This window comes from Coregonus clupeaformis, chromosome 22 (genome assembly GCF_020615455.1).
Source record: "Coregonus clupeaformis isolate EN_2021a chromosome 22, ASM2061545v1, whole genome shotgun sequence".
Taxonomy (NCBI): domain Eukaryota; kingdom Metazoa; phylum Chordata; class Actinopteri; order Salmoniformes; family Salmonidae; genus Coregonus; species Coregonus clupeaformis.
The window spans coordinates 2,558,720-2,575,336 of record NC_059213.1 but is presented as its reverse complement, the minus strand read 5'-3'; the positions used below and the strand labels follow the sequence as shown (position 1 = coordinate 2,575,336).

The 16,617-nt window shown below is 40.8% G+C and overlaps 1 protein-coding gene across 4 annotated transcripts; it reads right to left on the bottom strand.

Annotated features, from left to right (window-relative positions):
• Positions 1-336: 336 nt before the first annotated feature.
• On the bottom strand, positions 337-10,958 carry LOC121558433. Of its 4 annotated transcripts, none has more exons than XR_006657217.1 (6): positions 10,857-10,958; positions 4,387-4,704; positions 3,691-3,969; positions 3,423-3,543; positions 2,926-2,996; positions 337-1,727 (listed from the first exon to the last, which is right to left on the bottom strand). XR_006657217.1 is itself a non-coding variant. In XM_045206324.1 (6 exons), exons 1-6 carry the CDS (start codon positions 10,906-10,908, stop codon positions 1,599-1,601), a joined length of 966 nt encoding a protein of 321 aa, XP_045062259.1. In that variant the 5' UTR covers positions 10,909-10,958; the 3' UTR covers positions 337-1,598. The 4 variants fall into 4 exon arrangements, 3 of the variants coding, with proteins under 3 accessions (XP_045062259.1, XP_045062260.1, XP_045062261.1); XM_045206324.1 differs by having other exon boundaries at positions 3,427-3,543; XM_045206325.1 differs by lacking the exon at positions 2,926-2,996.
• Positions 10,959-16,617: the final 5,659 nt, after the last annotated feature.

Here is a 16,617-nt window from a genome sequence, read left to right as displayed (position 1 = left end):
CTACATTTGCACTCACTGTATATATATTTTCTGTATATATATTTCTTCTATTTTTGACTTTATGTTTTGTTTACCCCATATGTAACTCTTTGTTGTTGTTTTTATCGCACTGCTTTGCTTTATCTTGGCCAGGTCGCAGTTGTAAATGAGAACTTGTTCTCAACTGGCTTACCTGGTTAAATAAAGGTGAAATAAAATAAAAATAAATAAAAAAACACATTATTTAAAATCCACTAACAATTACAGTACACTGTCTCAGAGTACAGAATAGTGTAGTATGTACAGTACAGTATGCTGAAATATAAAACTGTTCAAACACTGGATGTGGAAAATACATTAGAAGAAAAACATTGTTTCCTTGAAAGCAATGCTTGAACTTTAATAGGATTAGTCATCATTCTTTTCAAATTAGAAATGTACAGCTGCTTGAAATGAAAAGTAACAGGGTCAAAACGTCCCAAATACACTTAAACTCAATAAATAGAGAAACGCACTTGAAACCACCAAACAATTACAGTGGTCCCTCCTAATTTGACCCTAGAAGTAGGCTACATTAAAACCACAATATGGAGTTGTATTTCTGGAGAAATGTTGCCAATCTCAAAACTCTGAAAAACAAAATTATAAAAATGAAATAGCCTACAGTGCCACAACTCACTATGGTATCGATAGAATTTCTTTTTCACAGTTATATATGTGGGCTAACGTAGGTGGAGCACAAAATGCTCTAATAGAAGGAGTGTCTGCAGGAGCATGCCGGAGGGGGTGATTGTATTCTTAAGAGATAATGAGCTACAAACTGTGTAGACAAGGAAAAGCAATAAATGGTCCATCATGATAAACTAAACTGTTGATTTTGTACATTCAAACTGCATGAACACAGTTGTCAAAGCAAGACCTGAACTACACTTAATCAGGTCTGCATTTTGCGAAAAGCAATAAGAGTAAAATGTCACCCAAGATCACTTTCTGAGTCAAAAGGCAAATCAAGATCAACCCCTCAGAAATGTTTCAACAGAATGTACATGGTGAAACTAAAATGTTTTACTTGGGGACTTTTTGTTTCCAACGTAGCCTAACAACCACTGCTTCTAAGGAATATGTGGCTTTATCTCAAACACCTGCTCTATTTATTATATGCACACAGCTGATATCCACTGACAAGCTAAACAATGACCAGCTATGAAAAGATACAGGGGAGCTGTGTACAACAGAACAGACTACTGAAAATAAGCTTTGGCCCAGCAGTAGAATAGCAAACACACTAATGAATTGTATTAAAAAGATAGATTCCATTTGTTTGAACCTATACATTGGGACAATGGGCACTTTAAAAGAGTGATCATCCTACTAATAACCCTAGGCATAGCTATTGAATTTGTCTGTATCAGTGAATCTAATCGAGGCCCCAATTCAACAAAAGACTGAGAATTACCAACAAAGGAAGTCTGAAATAATAACAACAGTGCAATGGTTAAATGGGCATTTTCTCAAATAATCTGTGCCTCCATTAAGTTTTCTAGATGGATATTTACTATAATTTTGTCTTTTTTAGGATGTAACGCCTTCTCTTGGATATTAATTATCATGTCACCCTCTCAGTAACTTCCTGTTTTCTCTCTCCATGCAGTGTCGATGTCATCGCTGTTCGCCATGCGATATAACTGGATTTGATCATAAACGGATGTCAGGTTAGGGTTGTCTCCAAGCACACCTGTTCGCTCCTCCTAAACAGGGAGAGGAAGGATTGAGAGGGACAAGGAAATAAAAGAGTAATATGTGTCGTTATTAGATACTTTGTGCCAGAGGAAAGAAACAAGACATGTCTGACGTTCTCTTGTCTACTCTCATTGTTTGATGTATGAAACTCAACAGTCAACACAACACATCTAGAACCATTCATAAAGCTAGTGGGAGGAACCACGAAGCCAAGCATTAAATGTCCACAGACTTGGCAAATACTGTAAAAGACACGGGAAGATTAAATGCATTATTATACTGAACAAAAATATAAAGATTTTACTGAGTTAGAGCTCATATAAGGAAATCAGTCAATAAATGAATTAGGCCCTAACCTACGGATTTCACATGCCTGGGCAAGGGTCCACCTGTGTAATGACCATGCTGTTTAATCAGCTTCTTGACATGCCACACTTGTCAGGTGGATGGATTATCTTGGCACAGGGATGTAAACATATTTGTGCACAACATTAGAGATAAATAAGCTTTATGTGAATATGTAACATTTCTGGGATCTTTTATTTCAGCTCATGAAACATGCGACCAACACTTTACATGTTGCATTTATATTTTTGTTCAGTGTATATACAATATGTCCTGTGTGGCTGTAATGAATACTCAGGGAGAAAAAGGTGTAGCTTCACGCGCAGAGGGCGGCAGGTGTTTATTTCACCTTCGCAAAAGGCATGAATCGTTGTCACAGGCAGGCAATGGTCATACACAGGTAGGCAAAAAGGCAGGAGACTCAAAAACTAGGGCTGAAGGCTATAACTGGTTCTCACAAACGAGCTAGGAAAAGGTTTAGTAGAGTCAAAACGAACAATACCTCACAAGGCACAAACAGAATGAACTGAACTAAATAAGGAGATAATGAGACTAGGTGAGTAACAAACACAGGTGAAATCAATGAACAAAAATAAAAGACAGGGCTACGTTCAAAAACACAAAGAAAACCGGGCTACATTCAAGAACACAAGGTTGACTAAGAAAATAAATACAGAACCTTACAGTGGCTTCTCATTATGCAACACAACCAACCAGTTTTGGTATCAAACTCAGGTGGTCTGTGCAACTCAAGACCACATTAACCTACTGGCACAAAAATAAATCCTAGAGTTGTAGCCATGGGCAAAAGCTGCTTTATTACGTCTCCTATGTTTATCAGCCTGTAGCATTATTACTAACCTGGTTATCTGCTGGATTAATGTGAGTTATGGCTGTGTACTGAATGTCATCTTGCTTTCTTTCAGGTGAATCTATAAAGACAAATAAAGGAAATGAAATATACAGTGTGGGTGGGAGTAACTGACTGATATGCACAAATGCTCACCCCCAAGACAGGTTCTGCAAACACTAAGGACTCAAGTTACTATGGATACCTGTGTCTGTGCTAGCGGTCTTTTTGCCGCCAGAGAAGCTATGAAGTAATGATTGTCAGTGTTCTTGTGTGTATATGTGCCTTCTGCTTTTTCAACATTTAGAGATGTGGTCTGAGATAATTTAACTGTCTGACCAAGCAAAGGAAGTGTGGAAGACATCTCTTCATTTGACCTGCATCCGTTGTTCAGGCAAACATTTCCTTATTTTTCCAAAAAACTATCCTTGATAATTTAAAAAGGTTGTGCACAACATGTTTTGACTTTGACAAGGAGAATGACCTCACCCTGCTAAAAGATAAATACCTGCCTTGTGAGTGTCCATTTCTACCCTTCTTTAGATAGATTGCAAGTCCAACAAGTCCTGAGGCAAACAAAACGCAGATTACAGCAATAATAAGACAACTTCGAGTCCTCTCATCACCATCTAAAGTAAAAAGAGAGAAAACAATGTTTTAATTAAAACATTGTGTTTCATAAAATGAGCTCTACCATACTTATTGTTTCATATTGAATTTGATATTGTCTGGATATCAGCAATTTAACATTGCTACTGTACATGTTTTTTTTTTACCTGCCACCTTGGAGTGATCACTCTCTATACAGGAATTTGGAACAACAGCGGTCTCCTTGCTGACTGGGTTGGCAGCCTCACATCTGTAAGAGTCTCTGTTCTGTTCATCCACCTTGAGAGGTAGAGAGAGGGTGATGTTCAGGTCAGGGCTGCTGCTCTGGTTGAGTATCTCCCCTCCTCTGTACCAGGACAGTGTCACATCTCTCCCGTTCTCCATAGAACACACCATGGTACAGGAGTTGTTGTCATGGACCGTCACCTGAGGTTTGGACAGAACATCTGGAAGACAAATAATGAAAAAATGGGAATTGGTGAAATGGAACTTATCTTTAAAGTGGCAAAGAGCAGTTGTTTAATCAATTTTTGGAATTATAAATTAATGACATGTACCCATTGATTCTTGAAGAATATAATTTATAAATGCCTTATGAGCTTAGTCCCTTTCAGAGAACCCCATAAGCTTGTTTTACTCTGGTGTTTTTAAACAAATGAATTGTAAACAAACACTATATAGTCTCAAAACATGGTTAAAACTATACGTTTTATATTATGGTTTATCAGTCCTTGCATCCATAGCTCTGTCTATGAGTTTGAGAGTGGTTACATTTCTCCAGCCCCAACCCTCAGCTTTTTACAGAACTAGGGGCGGGGAGAACGCTTTATTAACGTTTCTACTGCACACACAAACACACTTACGGTACACAGTCAGCTGAAATGTATGTGTCGTCTTCTCTTCATCTGCATTCTCCACGGTATAAACCCCAGAATCCTCTATTTGTAGGTCTGTCAAAGTGAAGAATCCAGTAACATCGTTCCAGTGAATGCGGTATTTAAATCTATTCACAAGGTTGGTATTACTTTGTTTAACAGGGTACACCTGTGCAATATTGCCAAGGTCTCCATAAAGTAAATTGCCAGACTTCAACACCCTCACTGGAAAAGAGAGAAACTTTCCCACAATGCCTTTCACCTGCCAAGTCTCAGTCTGGGCTGAATGCTGGGCTGCACAGAGCACTGTGGAGAGAAAGAGAGACTCAATATCAACACATTGACTTAAATATCATAGTTCTTCTCTAATAACATAGCAATGTAGCAAATTACAGTTTTTCTCGAATGCTTGAGAAAATGTGTCCAAACAATTAACATGCAGCCCCAACTGAAACACGTTGGCCAAAATGACTCATTTCATTTGCAAAATACATTAAGACTCTCAAAACATTAAATACATGATACAACATCAACTACCTCCATCAAAACATACAACTTGTTATCTAATGAAAAGTTATTTCAATCAATCGTTACACAATGGCCCAATAAATAGTAACTACAACTATCAATATACCCTAACATGGTTAAACTTCCTATATATTTATCTGGCATTTGCTGATACTATAATAATAGTATGCACCATAAAAGATAAGTAAACATATTATCACTTGTTGGGTTCTATTTTTTAATAATTGGATTGAAGTGATGAATAGCTTAGAAGGAATGCATTAATGAGGAGCATAGGTTTGAACTATACTGATATAAATTGTTTCACATAACAGGCTGTGATTCATGTGAGGAACGTTAGGGGCTAGGATGAGATAAAACGTGTATTTCTTATAGATAAGACTTCTATTTCTCACAGATACGAACACTGCTTCTTTGTGATCTGTGAACCTTCCTTGGACGTAGGAATGGTGTTTAGGGGAGCTGGCTCTTCTCACCAAGACAGGTTGTTATGATAAGGACTTATGCCTGGCAACAGCCAGTGCGTCAACGGATTGGCTGAGTAAGTCTAAACCACGCTCAAGTCTCTACTCTGATTGGCCAGCAGAGAGGTGGGAAACTCTCTGTCAGAGTATTTGAGGAAGAACCTGGAGCAATGTTTTTAGCTCTCTGTCTGCCCTGCGAAGTTTTTCAGTGAGCCCGTATACGAACCAACATACTTATCATACATACATTTTGCATATAATAAATTTAGCTTGGATTAAAGATCTCTTGATTCTTGTTCCAGTACCAGATTTGAATTACGCAATTTCTAACACACAGCATGGGCTGTATTCTTTTTTTCCTAAGATGATTTTACCAAAGATGACCAAAGCAGAAAGAATGTCACTCAGAGCATGAATATCCAGAAACAAAATGCTTTCTTTTAACTTTTTCCGTGTTGTCCTTTACAAATTCAATGATGCTGTACAGTATATACAGAGAATAAAAAATAAAAAAGGCAAAACCAATACAATATACACCACATTCAGTCCACTCGTTCTTGTCAATCAGGCCACATGATTTCATCAACATCACACTGGATTTTTTCCCATGCAGTGCAGCGAGGAAAAATCTCTCCTTGCATGGCGCATTCACGCTTGCCAGTCTTCTGCAGTGATTGCCATACAATAGGCAGCCATTGTGTCTAGGAGGGACATCTGGTCATGTAGAAGGTAATCATAAACTTTCCACCTCCACACATCTGAACCCCTCTTCCTCTATGGGCCCCTCTACCTCTCCTTTGTCCTTGCCCTCTGCCTCTTACTTGGTCCATCCTTGCAAACAGCAACTCAGAGGTGAGTGACCATTTTAATGTATGAAAAAGGACTGATTGCTGATTGAACAATTGTGTAAAGAAGTTTTGCACATGTGCAAAAGAGGTTCACATTCATGGGTGTAATTTGTATCAGCTGTCACCAAATGTTTACATGATTTACTCAACTGAGTTTTACATCTTTTGTAGAGAGTTGGGTTTACTGTTTTGCAAAAATGTGCTTAGCATTTGCATTTTGTGTGAAAGCAATGAGTGACTTAGTATACTGTTGTGCTCATTAGGTTATGATGGAGATCAGTTTCATGAAACATTTAATTTAAAGTGTCTTAGCGATCGAGAAAAGCTGTGAAGGCCTGATGTGATGAAACCAAAAACGGTTCTTCAAAGGGTTCTCCTATGGGGACAGCTGAAGAACCCTTTTAGGTTCTAGATAGCACCTTTTTTTCTAAGAGTGTACACACTAAAATTAAGTTCACATGGAAATAAAGACTATCTCAGCAAATTCTTCTTCTGCTGTTAATTGCACAATCACTGAAATGCCATCACTGTAAAAAAAACACAATCCTTTATTACTTAATTTTTTTGTACCTTTATTTTGACGGTGAAATCCCATTCAGACCAAAACCTATTTTGCAAGAGAGCCCTGCATGTACACAAATTATACAAAATGTACAACCTGAATTGCCCTAGAGGCACCAGAGCGTCAAGGCAAAGAGAGCTCTGCAGATCATTCCATATATAGGGTGGAAAAAAACGTAATGCAGATTTACCTACTGTAATTCTGTAGTGATCAATGGGACATCTAGAGTAAGCCATCCCTGTGATCAGGTCTGGTAACTCGTATGTCTGTAATTTAACAATGAAGTAAGGTACGACGGAAGTTTGCACAAGAGGCCTTTATAAACAAAAAGAGAGCAACGTATTGATCTATGAGACTTAGGGGAGGGCAAGCCTACATTCTGATATAGGATGCAATGATGTGTACTGAACCTGTCACCCATAATAAAGCAGAGTGTGCTGTTCTAAACTGCATCTAATGGTTTCAGTGTAGTAGCAGTTGCATTCATATAAATAATGTCACCGCAATCTACACACAATACCCCATAATGAAAAAGCGAAAACTGATTTTTAGAAATGTTAGCAAATGTATATATATTTTTTAACAGAAATACCTTATTTACATAAGTATTCAGACACTTTGCTATGAGACTCGAAATTGAGCTCAGGTGCATTCTGTTTCCATTGATCATCCTTGAGATGTTTCTACAACTTGATTGGAGTCCACCTGTGGTAAATTCAATTGATTGGACATGATTTGGAAAGGCACAGAACTGTCTATAAAAGGTCCCACAGTTGACAGTGCATGTCATGCAAAAACCAAGCCATGAAGTAGAAGGAATTGTCCGTAGCGCTCCGAGACAGGATTGTGTCGAGGCACAGATCTGGGGAAGGGTACCAAAAAATGTCTGCAGCATTGAAGGTCCCCAAGAACACAGTGCCCTCCATCATTCTTAAATGGAAGAAGTTTGGAACCAGCAAGACTCTTCCTAGAGCTGGCTGCCCAGCCAAACTGAGCAATTGGGGGAGAAGGGCCTTGGTCAGGGAGGTGACCAAGAACCCAATGGTCACTCTGACAGAGCTCTACAGTTCCTCTGTGGAGATGGGAGAACCTTCCAGAAGGACAACCATCTCTGCAGCACTCCACCAATCAGGCCTTTATGGTAGAGTAGCCAGACAGAAGCCACTCCTCAGTAAAAGGCACATGACAGCCCGCTTGGAGTTTGGCAAAAGGCACCTAAAGACTCTCAGACCAAGAGAAACAAGATTATATGGTCTGATGAAACCAAGATTGAACTCTTTGGCCTGAATGCCAAGCATCACATCTGGAGGAAACCTGGCACCATCCCTACGGTGAAGCATGGTGGTGGCAACATCATGCTGTGGGGATGTTTTTCAGCAGCAGGGACTGGGAGACTAGTCAGGATCGAGGTAAAGATGAACGGAGCAAAGTACAGAGAGATCCTTGATTAAAACCTGCTCCAGAGCGCTCAGGAACTCAGACTTGGGGCGAAGGTTCACCTTCCAACAAGACAACGACCCTAAGCACACAGCCAAGACAACGCAGGAGTGGCTTCAGGACAAGTCTCTGAATGTCCTTGAGTGGCCCAGCCATAGCCCAGAATTGAACCTGATCGAACATCTCTGGAGAGACCTGAAAATAGCTGTGTAGCAACGCTCCCCATCCAACCTGACAGAGTTTGAGAGGATCTGCAGAGAAGAATGGGAGAAACTCCCCAAATACAGATGTGCCAAGCTTGTAGCGTCATACCCAAGAAGACTTCAGGCTATAATCGCTGCTAAAGGTACTTCAACAAAGTACTGAGTAAAGGGTCTGAATACTTATGTAAATGTCATATGTAAGTTTAAAAATATAAATTAGCAAAAATGTCTTAAAACCTGTTTTTGCTATGTCATTTTGGGGTATTGTGTGTAGATTGATGAGGGAAAAAAAAACAATTTAATCATTTTTATAATAAGGCTGTAACGTAACAAAATGCGGAAAAATTCAAGGGGTCTGAATACTTTCCGAAGGCACTGTATAAAGAAGAAGCCCATTTTTATTCTCAACATCTTAACTAACTCATCCATATGCTTTTAAAAATATAAACTTATCATCAATCCAGATGCCCAGATATTTATAAGAGGGGACACGATCAATGTGGGCAGCATCCAATGTACACATGCATAAATCATCAGATGCAAGTGAATTGGAAAACATCATGTACTTAGCATGTACAATAGCATACACAACAGTGTCATCTGCATGCAGGTGTACGTTTTAAAAAAATGCAGATCGACCAATATTATTTACATAGACAGTAAAACATACAAGAATGACCTAGTCTATAGCTAACAAAACTATCAACGTTATCTGATCCAGGCCAAGTTCAGACAATCTTTGAATTAGTAAAGGATGGTCGACAGTGTCAAACACTTTAGATAAGTCAATTAATAGAGCAGCACAGTGTTTCTTCCTATCCAAACCAGTGTGATTTTGGCACTATTTTAAAAATTTAGTGTAGTCTTAGTGATTTGACTAAAACATAATTAAGTCACATTTTTGTCATTTAAATAATGATTTAGTCTAGTTGTCAGGGTTGAGTGTAGTGGGAACGTGGAATCACACGCAGGACACAGAGATAAAAAAAAACAGATGTCTTTAGTGAAGTCCGTAGTACACGCCAAACACGGCAACAGGCCACAGGCGAAACAAACGTACACTAGACTGTCCAAAGTACGAACGCACAACGTGCAGGACTCTCTTAAACAACACGAAATAAGAGAGCACAAAACAGAGGACCAAACAACAACACGTGACAATAGAACAATTACACACAACACCTGACCAAACACAAGAGAACTAAATAGGGTGCCTAATGAACACTTAACAATAAACAGGTGTAACAAACAGACAAAACCAATCAAACATGAAACATCGAACGGTGGCAGCTAGTACTCCGGAGACGACGACCGCCGAAGCCTGCCCGAACAAGGAGAAGGAGCCGCCTCGGCCGAAACCGTGACACTAGTTATTGTCAAAATGATGATTAACCAATAGTAAACATAAATCAGACTTCCATGTGCACAAACATACATCACCTTCTGCATAACAATTATCTTCCCAACAGCAGAAATATTACAAACATATAAAGAATATACACTGAGTGTACAAAACATTAAGAACACCTTCCTAATATTGAGTTGCAGGTAATGTTACTGGTAATGTTACCATGGCCACATAAAGTTGCAAAACAATCTCGAACATTGCAGATAGAAATCCCATGAATAGAGCAGACTTTATTCCTTATTCAACATGTCAGATGCATATTTGTTCTACATAGCATATTTCTATATGTACGTTCCAAATTCATTCTTAATTCCAAAATTCTTAATTTGTGTCCGGGAAACCAGTCCTAAATGTCTACATTAACGTGGTGCTCTGTGTTTCTCTGTCTATTTGTTTTCCTGCTCATCCAGTATAAGCAAACACTGACATAAAAAAGAAAAAAAAAGATTAGAAAAGCCTATAGCTTTTTACACTGTTTAATAAAGTGCTGAAACGCATATGATTTTTTTTATAAACTCTTGCATCTAGCTGACACCATTTTGCGAGTGTCGGAAAACACCTCAAACTGTTATGTTAGTCCTATAGCCTATTTTTTATAATTAACATCAATTAACATCATCACAAAAATACATGTTCAAGCATTATAACGGTCAGAACCTACAGTAGGCCTAACCTATAACAAAATAGAGAAAGACATTAATCTTCGTCAAAATTGACCAGGACAAAAGAGGAGAAAAGCTCTTTGCATGCATGACTTGTTGCACCATCCTATAACTTCAGAACTGGCCACAATATCTTGTGTACTGCTGCATGATTTTAAATAGTTTATATAGTTAGGGAGAGATACTATATACATATATATATTAATACATAGGCTATTAAAATGGACAACAGTCATAATGTATTGCATTACACCTTATCTTACGCTAGTGTATGGTGCTCCGTGCTTGTCCTCTAAAAAACACACCAAAACCCGGACAATGTCTTATGATGGAATAAGTGTCTTACCTGAAACATGACACCAAAGCAACGCCCATTCCACCTTAATACTTTTTATCATATTTCGTTTTCAAGTTATCGTTATAATGTAGGCTATATTCCTTCTTGTTGAGTCCTCACGAATTCGTCATTCTGCCATCGTAGCAAAATAAAGTTACGCCTTGATCACAGAAATATGGGAGGCAAAATAGTAAACAGCATCATCTGGATATGTGTGCAACAAAAGTTATGTTTGGTGCATATGTTGGATTTATCGAACTTATGCAAACTGTATGCGTCCCGGCTTAAAATAAATGGTAACGGAAGGCGAATGTTGAACTTTTGTTGAAGACATATCCAGATGATGTTGCGTCCCATTTTGCCCAAGGACGCTGTTGGTGTGATCAAGGCGACAGAACGCACTGCAACTGCTGCAAGGCAAACGCAGCGTTACATTGGAAATGAATGTACTTCTGGTGTACAAAAATGCAAATAGACTCACGGTGTGATTGAGGCGTTACACATAGATGTTATTCAATCATTTCATCCAAACTGCTCGCGTTTTTAGGAACATATTCCCACTTGGGTGAATGAAAGCTGAACTGAGGTCCACACTCCAGTCCAGTTGGTGGTGGCAATGCACTTTAAAGTTGGTAGCCAACCGCCATATAAAGTCCACAGAAGAAGAAGAAGAAGAAGACGAAGAAGAAGAAGCCATGAAGGAGGAGAGATTACAAGAAACTAACTCGGTTTCCCCCTTTATCTGTGGAGTAATTGTAGAGTAGAGAACACACGATTTTGTGTGACTCAAAATGGGTTAAAATTGTACAAAGATCCAGGAAAAAAAACGACCTTATGCATTTCAGGTAAAATAACATTGATTTAGGACCACACATTTACATTGACATTTTAGTCATTTAGCAGACACTCTTATCCAGAGTGACTTACAGTTAGTGAGTGCATACATTTTCATACTCAAAGGAGCTGCCTGTGCTCTCACAGATGCCAGAATGGGACAGATACAAAGCTGAGTCATCTATCTAAGTCTAGGGTGCATCCCTAACATTAACATCTAAAACCATATAGAAAATATGTAGAAATTATAATGGACCTATAGATTTTAAAATAAATGCCCTTTTTCTGGTCCGCAAATTGCTTTGATTAACAAATCGGTCTGACAACAAATCCTGATGTGGCCCTGGAACAAAATTATTGCCCACTGTGGCAGTGGCGTGTATTCATGGATGCCAAGAGCTGATCTGATTGGTCAAAATACCAACTAGTGAAACAAATATCAGAATTGGGCTGCCAGTCTAAACACAGCCTATTTGTCCTATTATTCCGTCTTGTTTGGGCTATATATTTTAGTTGGCACACCTGTGTGATGTCTTAAATACACAAACACAATTGTATTCACCCTGGATCTGAGACTTTCATTGATTTTAAACCTTTTTGAATCATAAGCTCTGTTTTCTTGATGGAGAAAGTCTGCATGTTGTCAGACATTTTTTTACAAGAGTAGTTTATACCAAACATTATTGTATTTGTCATCCTCCAAATTTGACCATTTAAAGCCTTGATCGTTGCATCCTTCCTCAGGGAACGGTCTGACACCACACCACAGAGCGTGCGGACAGGCTGTGTGAAGGCAAAGCTTCTGAAACGCTGGTGTATAGGACCAGCACTGGAGAGATGATCAGAGGCAGCTGCTGTCTGTGTTGCGCTTTTTCTCAGATTTGTAAAAGCAAGCAGAGCAGAAACTGGCTACTCTTTAGTTGACTGATCTAGCTGGCAAGGTAACTGCTGTTTGACAGAAAACAATGTTTTATTCCCAGTGCTGAGCTAGTAGTGTAACTGACATGTTACGTTAGCCAATGTTTTATCCCCTCTTGACTGAAGTGAATGAACTACTAGCAGCTAGTTAGCTAGCTAGTAGCTACCACCGCCAGTTCAGCTCTAGCTAGCCTCTAGCTATCTGTCAGGTAGCAGTATCCCGTTTCAACCTAAGTACATTTGATGATGTACCATTAGCTAGAGCTAGGCAAAAGTTAGCTAGCTAGCTCACTAACTTTAGCTATTATTTTTGCCTCAATCACACTAAACCTGAATCAAACGTTGAAACCAGCAGCCAAACAATTGAAGACAGATATATTCTGTAGTTTCTTAAGCATAATGTGAGTTTCTATTAGTCAGTATAGCAATGTAACGTTATTGATCTGTCAGTATCCCTAGCTAACTCTCTACTTTTCACACTGACACGGTATAAACAGCTCTACAGGCTTCACTGTCATGATGCACAGTCAGTAGACACAGATATGTTGTTCCACTGTCTTTAATGACATCACAACATAGTAACTAATTTTACATGATTGTCCTCACGAACCATTTCCCACATCTTTTAAGTAGGAATATTGTTTCATTATCCACTTTTGGATGTTGGAGTCTTGGCGGGAAGACTTCCTTTGTTAACAAAGGGGTCCTTTCTCCCAATACTTCATAGCAAGGAAGAGAATGTCTGCACGGTATTTACGACCAGTCATAAAACTGACCCCCAGGAAAGGGGGTGTTCAATCCTTTGCCTAGCCGGCATGTTTGATCTTCAACCCATGAGGGCAAGTCATGACAAGGATGAATGGATACAGATATGCCCAGTTATATTCATATAATCCCAGACATAAATTGCTGCAGTTTAAGACCATCCATAGAACGTACTATATGCCAGTTAAACTGAATACCATGCACTCAGAAATGTTATTCCTCTGCTGGAGGTGTAAAACACAAAAGGGGACATATTTGCATTTGTTATGGTCTTGGAAGGCTGGCTGAATTCTGGCAAAGAGTATGTTATTTTATCTCAGCATGTACAACTTTCATAAGGTCTGGATGCCTTATATGGAATACTGTACGACAAAAGGAGTCTGTATTGAAAACATGCCCACGTCAGAAAATATACCTATTTAGGTAATACCTAGCTGCTGGGCTGCTCAGTCCTGGCCCTGGGGGTCTGCCATACTGTTGGTTGTCACTCTGGCCATGGCCTAACACACCTGAAACCAATAATGAATGTTTCACTAAGATACTTTATCCTATCCCAGGTATTCCTTAAAGAGGTGGGGTTTCAAGTGTCTCCGGAAGGTGGTGAGTGACTCCGCTGTCCTGGCGTCGTGAGGGAGCTTGTTCCACCATTGGGGTGCCAGAGCAGCGAACAGTTTTGACTGGGCTGAGCGGGAACTGTGCTTCCGCAGAGGTAGGGGAGCCAGCAGGCCAGAGGTGGATGAACGTAGTGCCCTCGTTTGGGTGTAGGGACTGATCAGAGCCTGAAGGTACGGAGGTGCCGTTCCCCTCACAGCTCCGTAGGCAAGCACCATGGTCTTGTAGCAGATGCGAGCTTCAACTGGAAGCCAGTGGAGTGTGCGGAGGAGCGGGGTGACGTGTGAGAACTTGGGAAGGTCGAACACCAGATGGGCTGTGGCGTTCTGGATGAGTTGTAGAGATTTAATGGCACAGGCAGGGAGCCCAGCCAACAGCGAGTTGCAGTAATCCAGACGAGAGATGACAAGTGCCTAGATTAGGACCTGTGCCGCTTCCTGTGTAAGGCAGGGTCGTACTCTACGAATGTTGTAGAGCATGAACCTACAGGATCGGGTCACCACCGTTGATGTTAGCAGAGAACGACAGGGTGTTGTCCAGGGTCACGCCAAGGCTCTTTGCACTCTGGGAGGAGGACACAACGGAGTTGTCAACCGTGATGGTGAGATCATGAAACGGGCAGTCCTTCCCCGGGAGGAAGAGCAGGTCCGTCTTGCTGAGGTTCAGCTTGAGGTGGTGATCCGTCATCCACACTGATATGTCTGCCAGACATGCAGAGATGCGATTCGCCACCTGGTTATCAGAAGGGGGAAAGGAGAAGATTAATTGTGTGTCGTCTACGTAGCAATGATACGAAAGGCCATGTGAGGATATGACAGATCCAAGTGACTTGGTGTATAGCGACAATAGGAGAGGGCCTAGAACTGAGCCCTGGGGGACACCAGTGGTGAGAGCACGTGGTGCGGAGACAGATTCTCGCCACACCACCTGGTAGGAGCGACCTGTTAGGTAGGATGCAATCCAAGAGTGAGCCGCGCCGGAGATACCCAACTCGGAGAGGGTGGAGAGGAGGATCTGATGGTTCACAGTATCAAAGGCAGCAGATAGGTCTAGAAGGACAAGAGCAGAGGAGAGAGAGTTAGCTTTAGCAGTGCGGAGAGCCTCCGTGACACAGAGAAGAGCAGTCTCAGTTGAATGACCAGTCTTGAAACCTGACTTGTTTGGATCAAGAAGGTCATTCTGAGAGAGATAGCAAGAGAGTTGGCTAAAGGGCACGCTCAAGAGTTTTGGAGAGAAAAGAAAGAAGGGATCGAGTGTAGGTTTTTTGAGAAGGGGTGCAACTCTCGCTCTCTTGAAGACAGAAGGGACATAGCCAGCGGTCAAGGATGAGTTGATGAGCGAGGTGAGGTAAGGGAGAAGGTCTCCGGAAATGGTCTGGAGAAAAGAGGAGAGGATAGGGTCAAGCGGGCAGGTTGTTGGGCGGCCGGCCAAACCTTTCCCTTAAGACAAAAAAATTAATAAAAAAGATGGGAAGGAAGTTGTGTTGGGGAGACAGTTGAATTATCTACTAGACTGGTGGGGGTCGGGCGTGCAGGCGGCTCGGGTTGGCTGGGCGTTCTGGCTGAAATTTTATATAGAGGATGTCTTAATAAAGACAATCAAAAGTTAAGTCTTTGTTTGTAACAGTTGTTCAGTTGTTAGGCAATTGGTTAAAGGTGCAACACAATATTGATTGTTGAATTATCATTGATCTAGTTTGGTCATATCAATCACTTAAACATATTTAATAATGGTCTCTTACCTAGCTTGATGACTGTGGGCATTTTTGCCTACTTTTTGTTTTTCTAAATAGAGACGGCTACAAATTCAGGAAATTAACTTTAGATGCCCCTAAAAATGGGAGGACACGCAGACCCCCGGTCAACTGTAAGTGCTGTTATTGTGAAGTGGAAACGTCTAGGAACATCAACGGCTCAGCCACGATTTTTCCCTAGGCCACAAAAGCTTACAGAACTGGACCGCCGAGTGCTGAAGCGTGCAGCGCGTAAAAATTGTCTGTCCTCTGTTGCAACAAACTGCCTCAGGAAGCAACGTCAGCACAATAACTGTTCATCGGGAGCTTCATGAAATGGGTTTCCATGGCTGAGCAGCCGCACACAAGCCTAAGATCACCATGCATAATGCCAAGCGTAGGCTGGAGTGGTGTAAAGCTCACTGCCATTGGACTCTGGAGGAGTGGAATCACGTTCTCTAGAGTGATGAATCACGCTTCACCATCTGGCAGTCCAACTGACAAATTTGGGTTTGGCGGATGCTAGGAGAATGCTACCTGACCCAATGCATAGTGCCAACAGTAATGTTTTGTGGAGGAGGAATAATGGTCTGGGGCTGTTTTTCATGGTTCGGGCTAGGCCCCTTAGTTCCAGTGAAGGGAAATATTAACACAACAGCATACAATGACATTCTAGACGTTACTGTTCTTCCAACTTTGTGGAAACAGTTTGGGGAAGGCCCTTTCCTGTTTCAGCATGTCCCCGTGCACAAAGCGAGGTCCATACAGAAATGGTTTGTCAAGATCGGTGTGGAAGAACTTGACTGGCCTACACAGAGCACTGACCTCAACTTCATCTAACACCTTTTGGATGAATTGGAATGCAGACTGCTAGCCAGGCCTAATCGCCCAACATCAGTGCCCGAGCTC

Bases quoted from the DNA above. Each gene is read 5' to 3' on its own strand.
- LOC121558433 (XM_045206324.1), bottom strand. From the start codon at position 10,908: ATGATAAAAAGTATTAAGGTGGAATGGGCGTTGCTTTGGTGTCATGTT. The intron at 3,970-4,386 runs GTAAGTGTGTTT...TTTGTCTTCCAG, and splicing joins ATTTCAGCTGACTGTGTACC to ATGTTCTGTCCAAACCTCAG. The intron at 2,997-3,426 runs GCAGGTATTTAT...TTGTCTTTATAG, and splicing joins TAGAAATGGACACTCACAAG to ATTCACCTGAAAGAAAGCAA.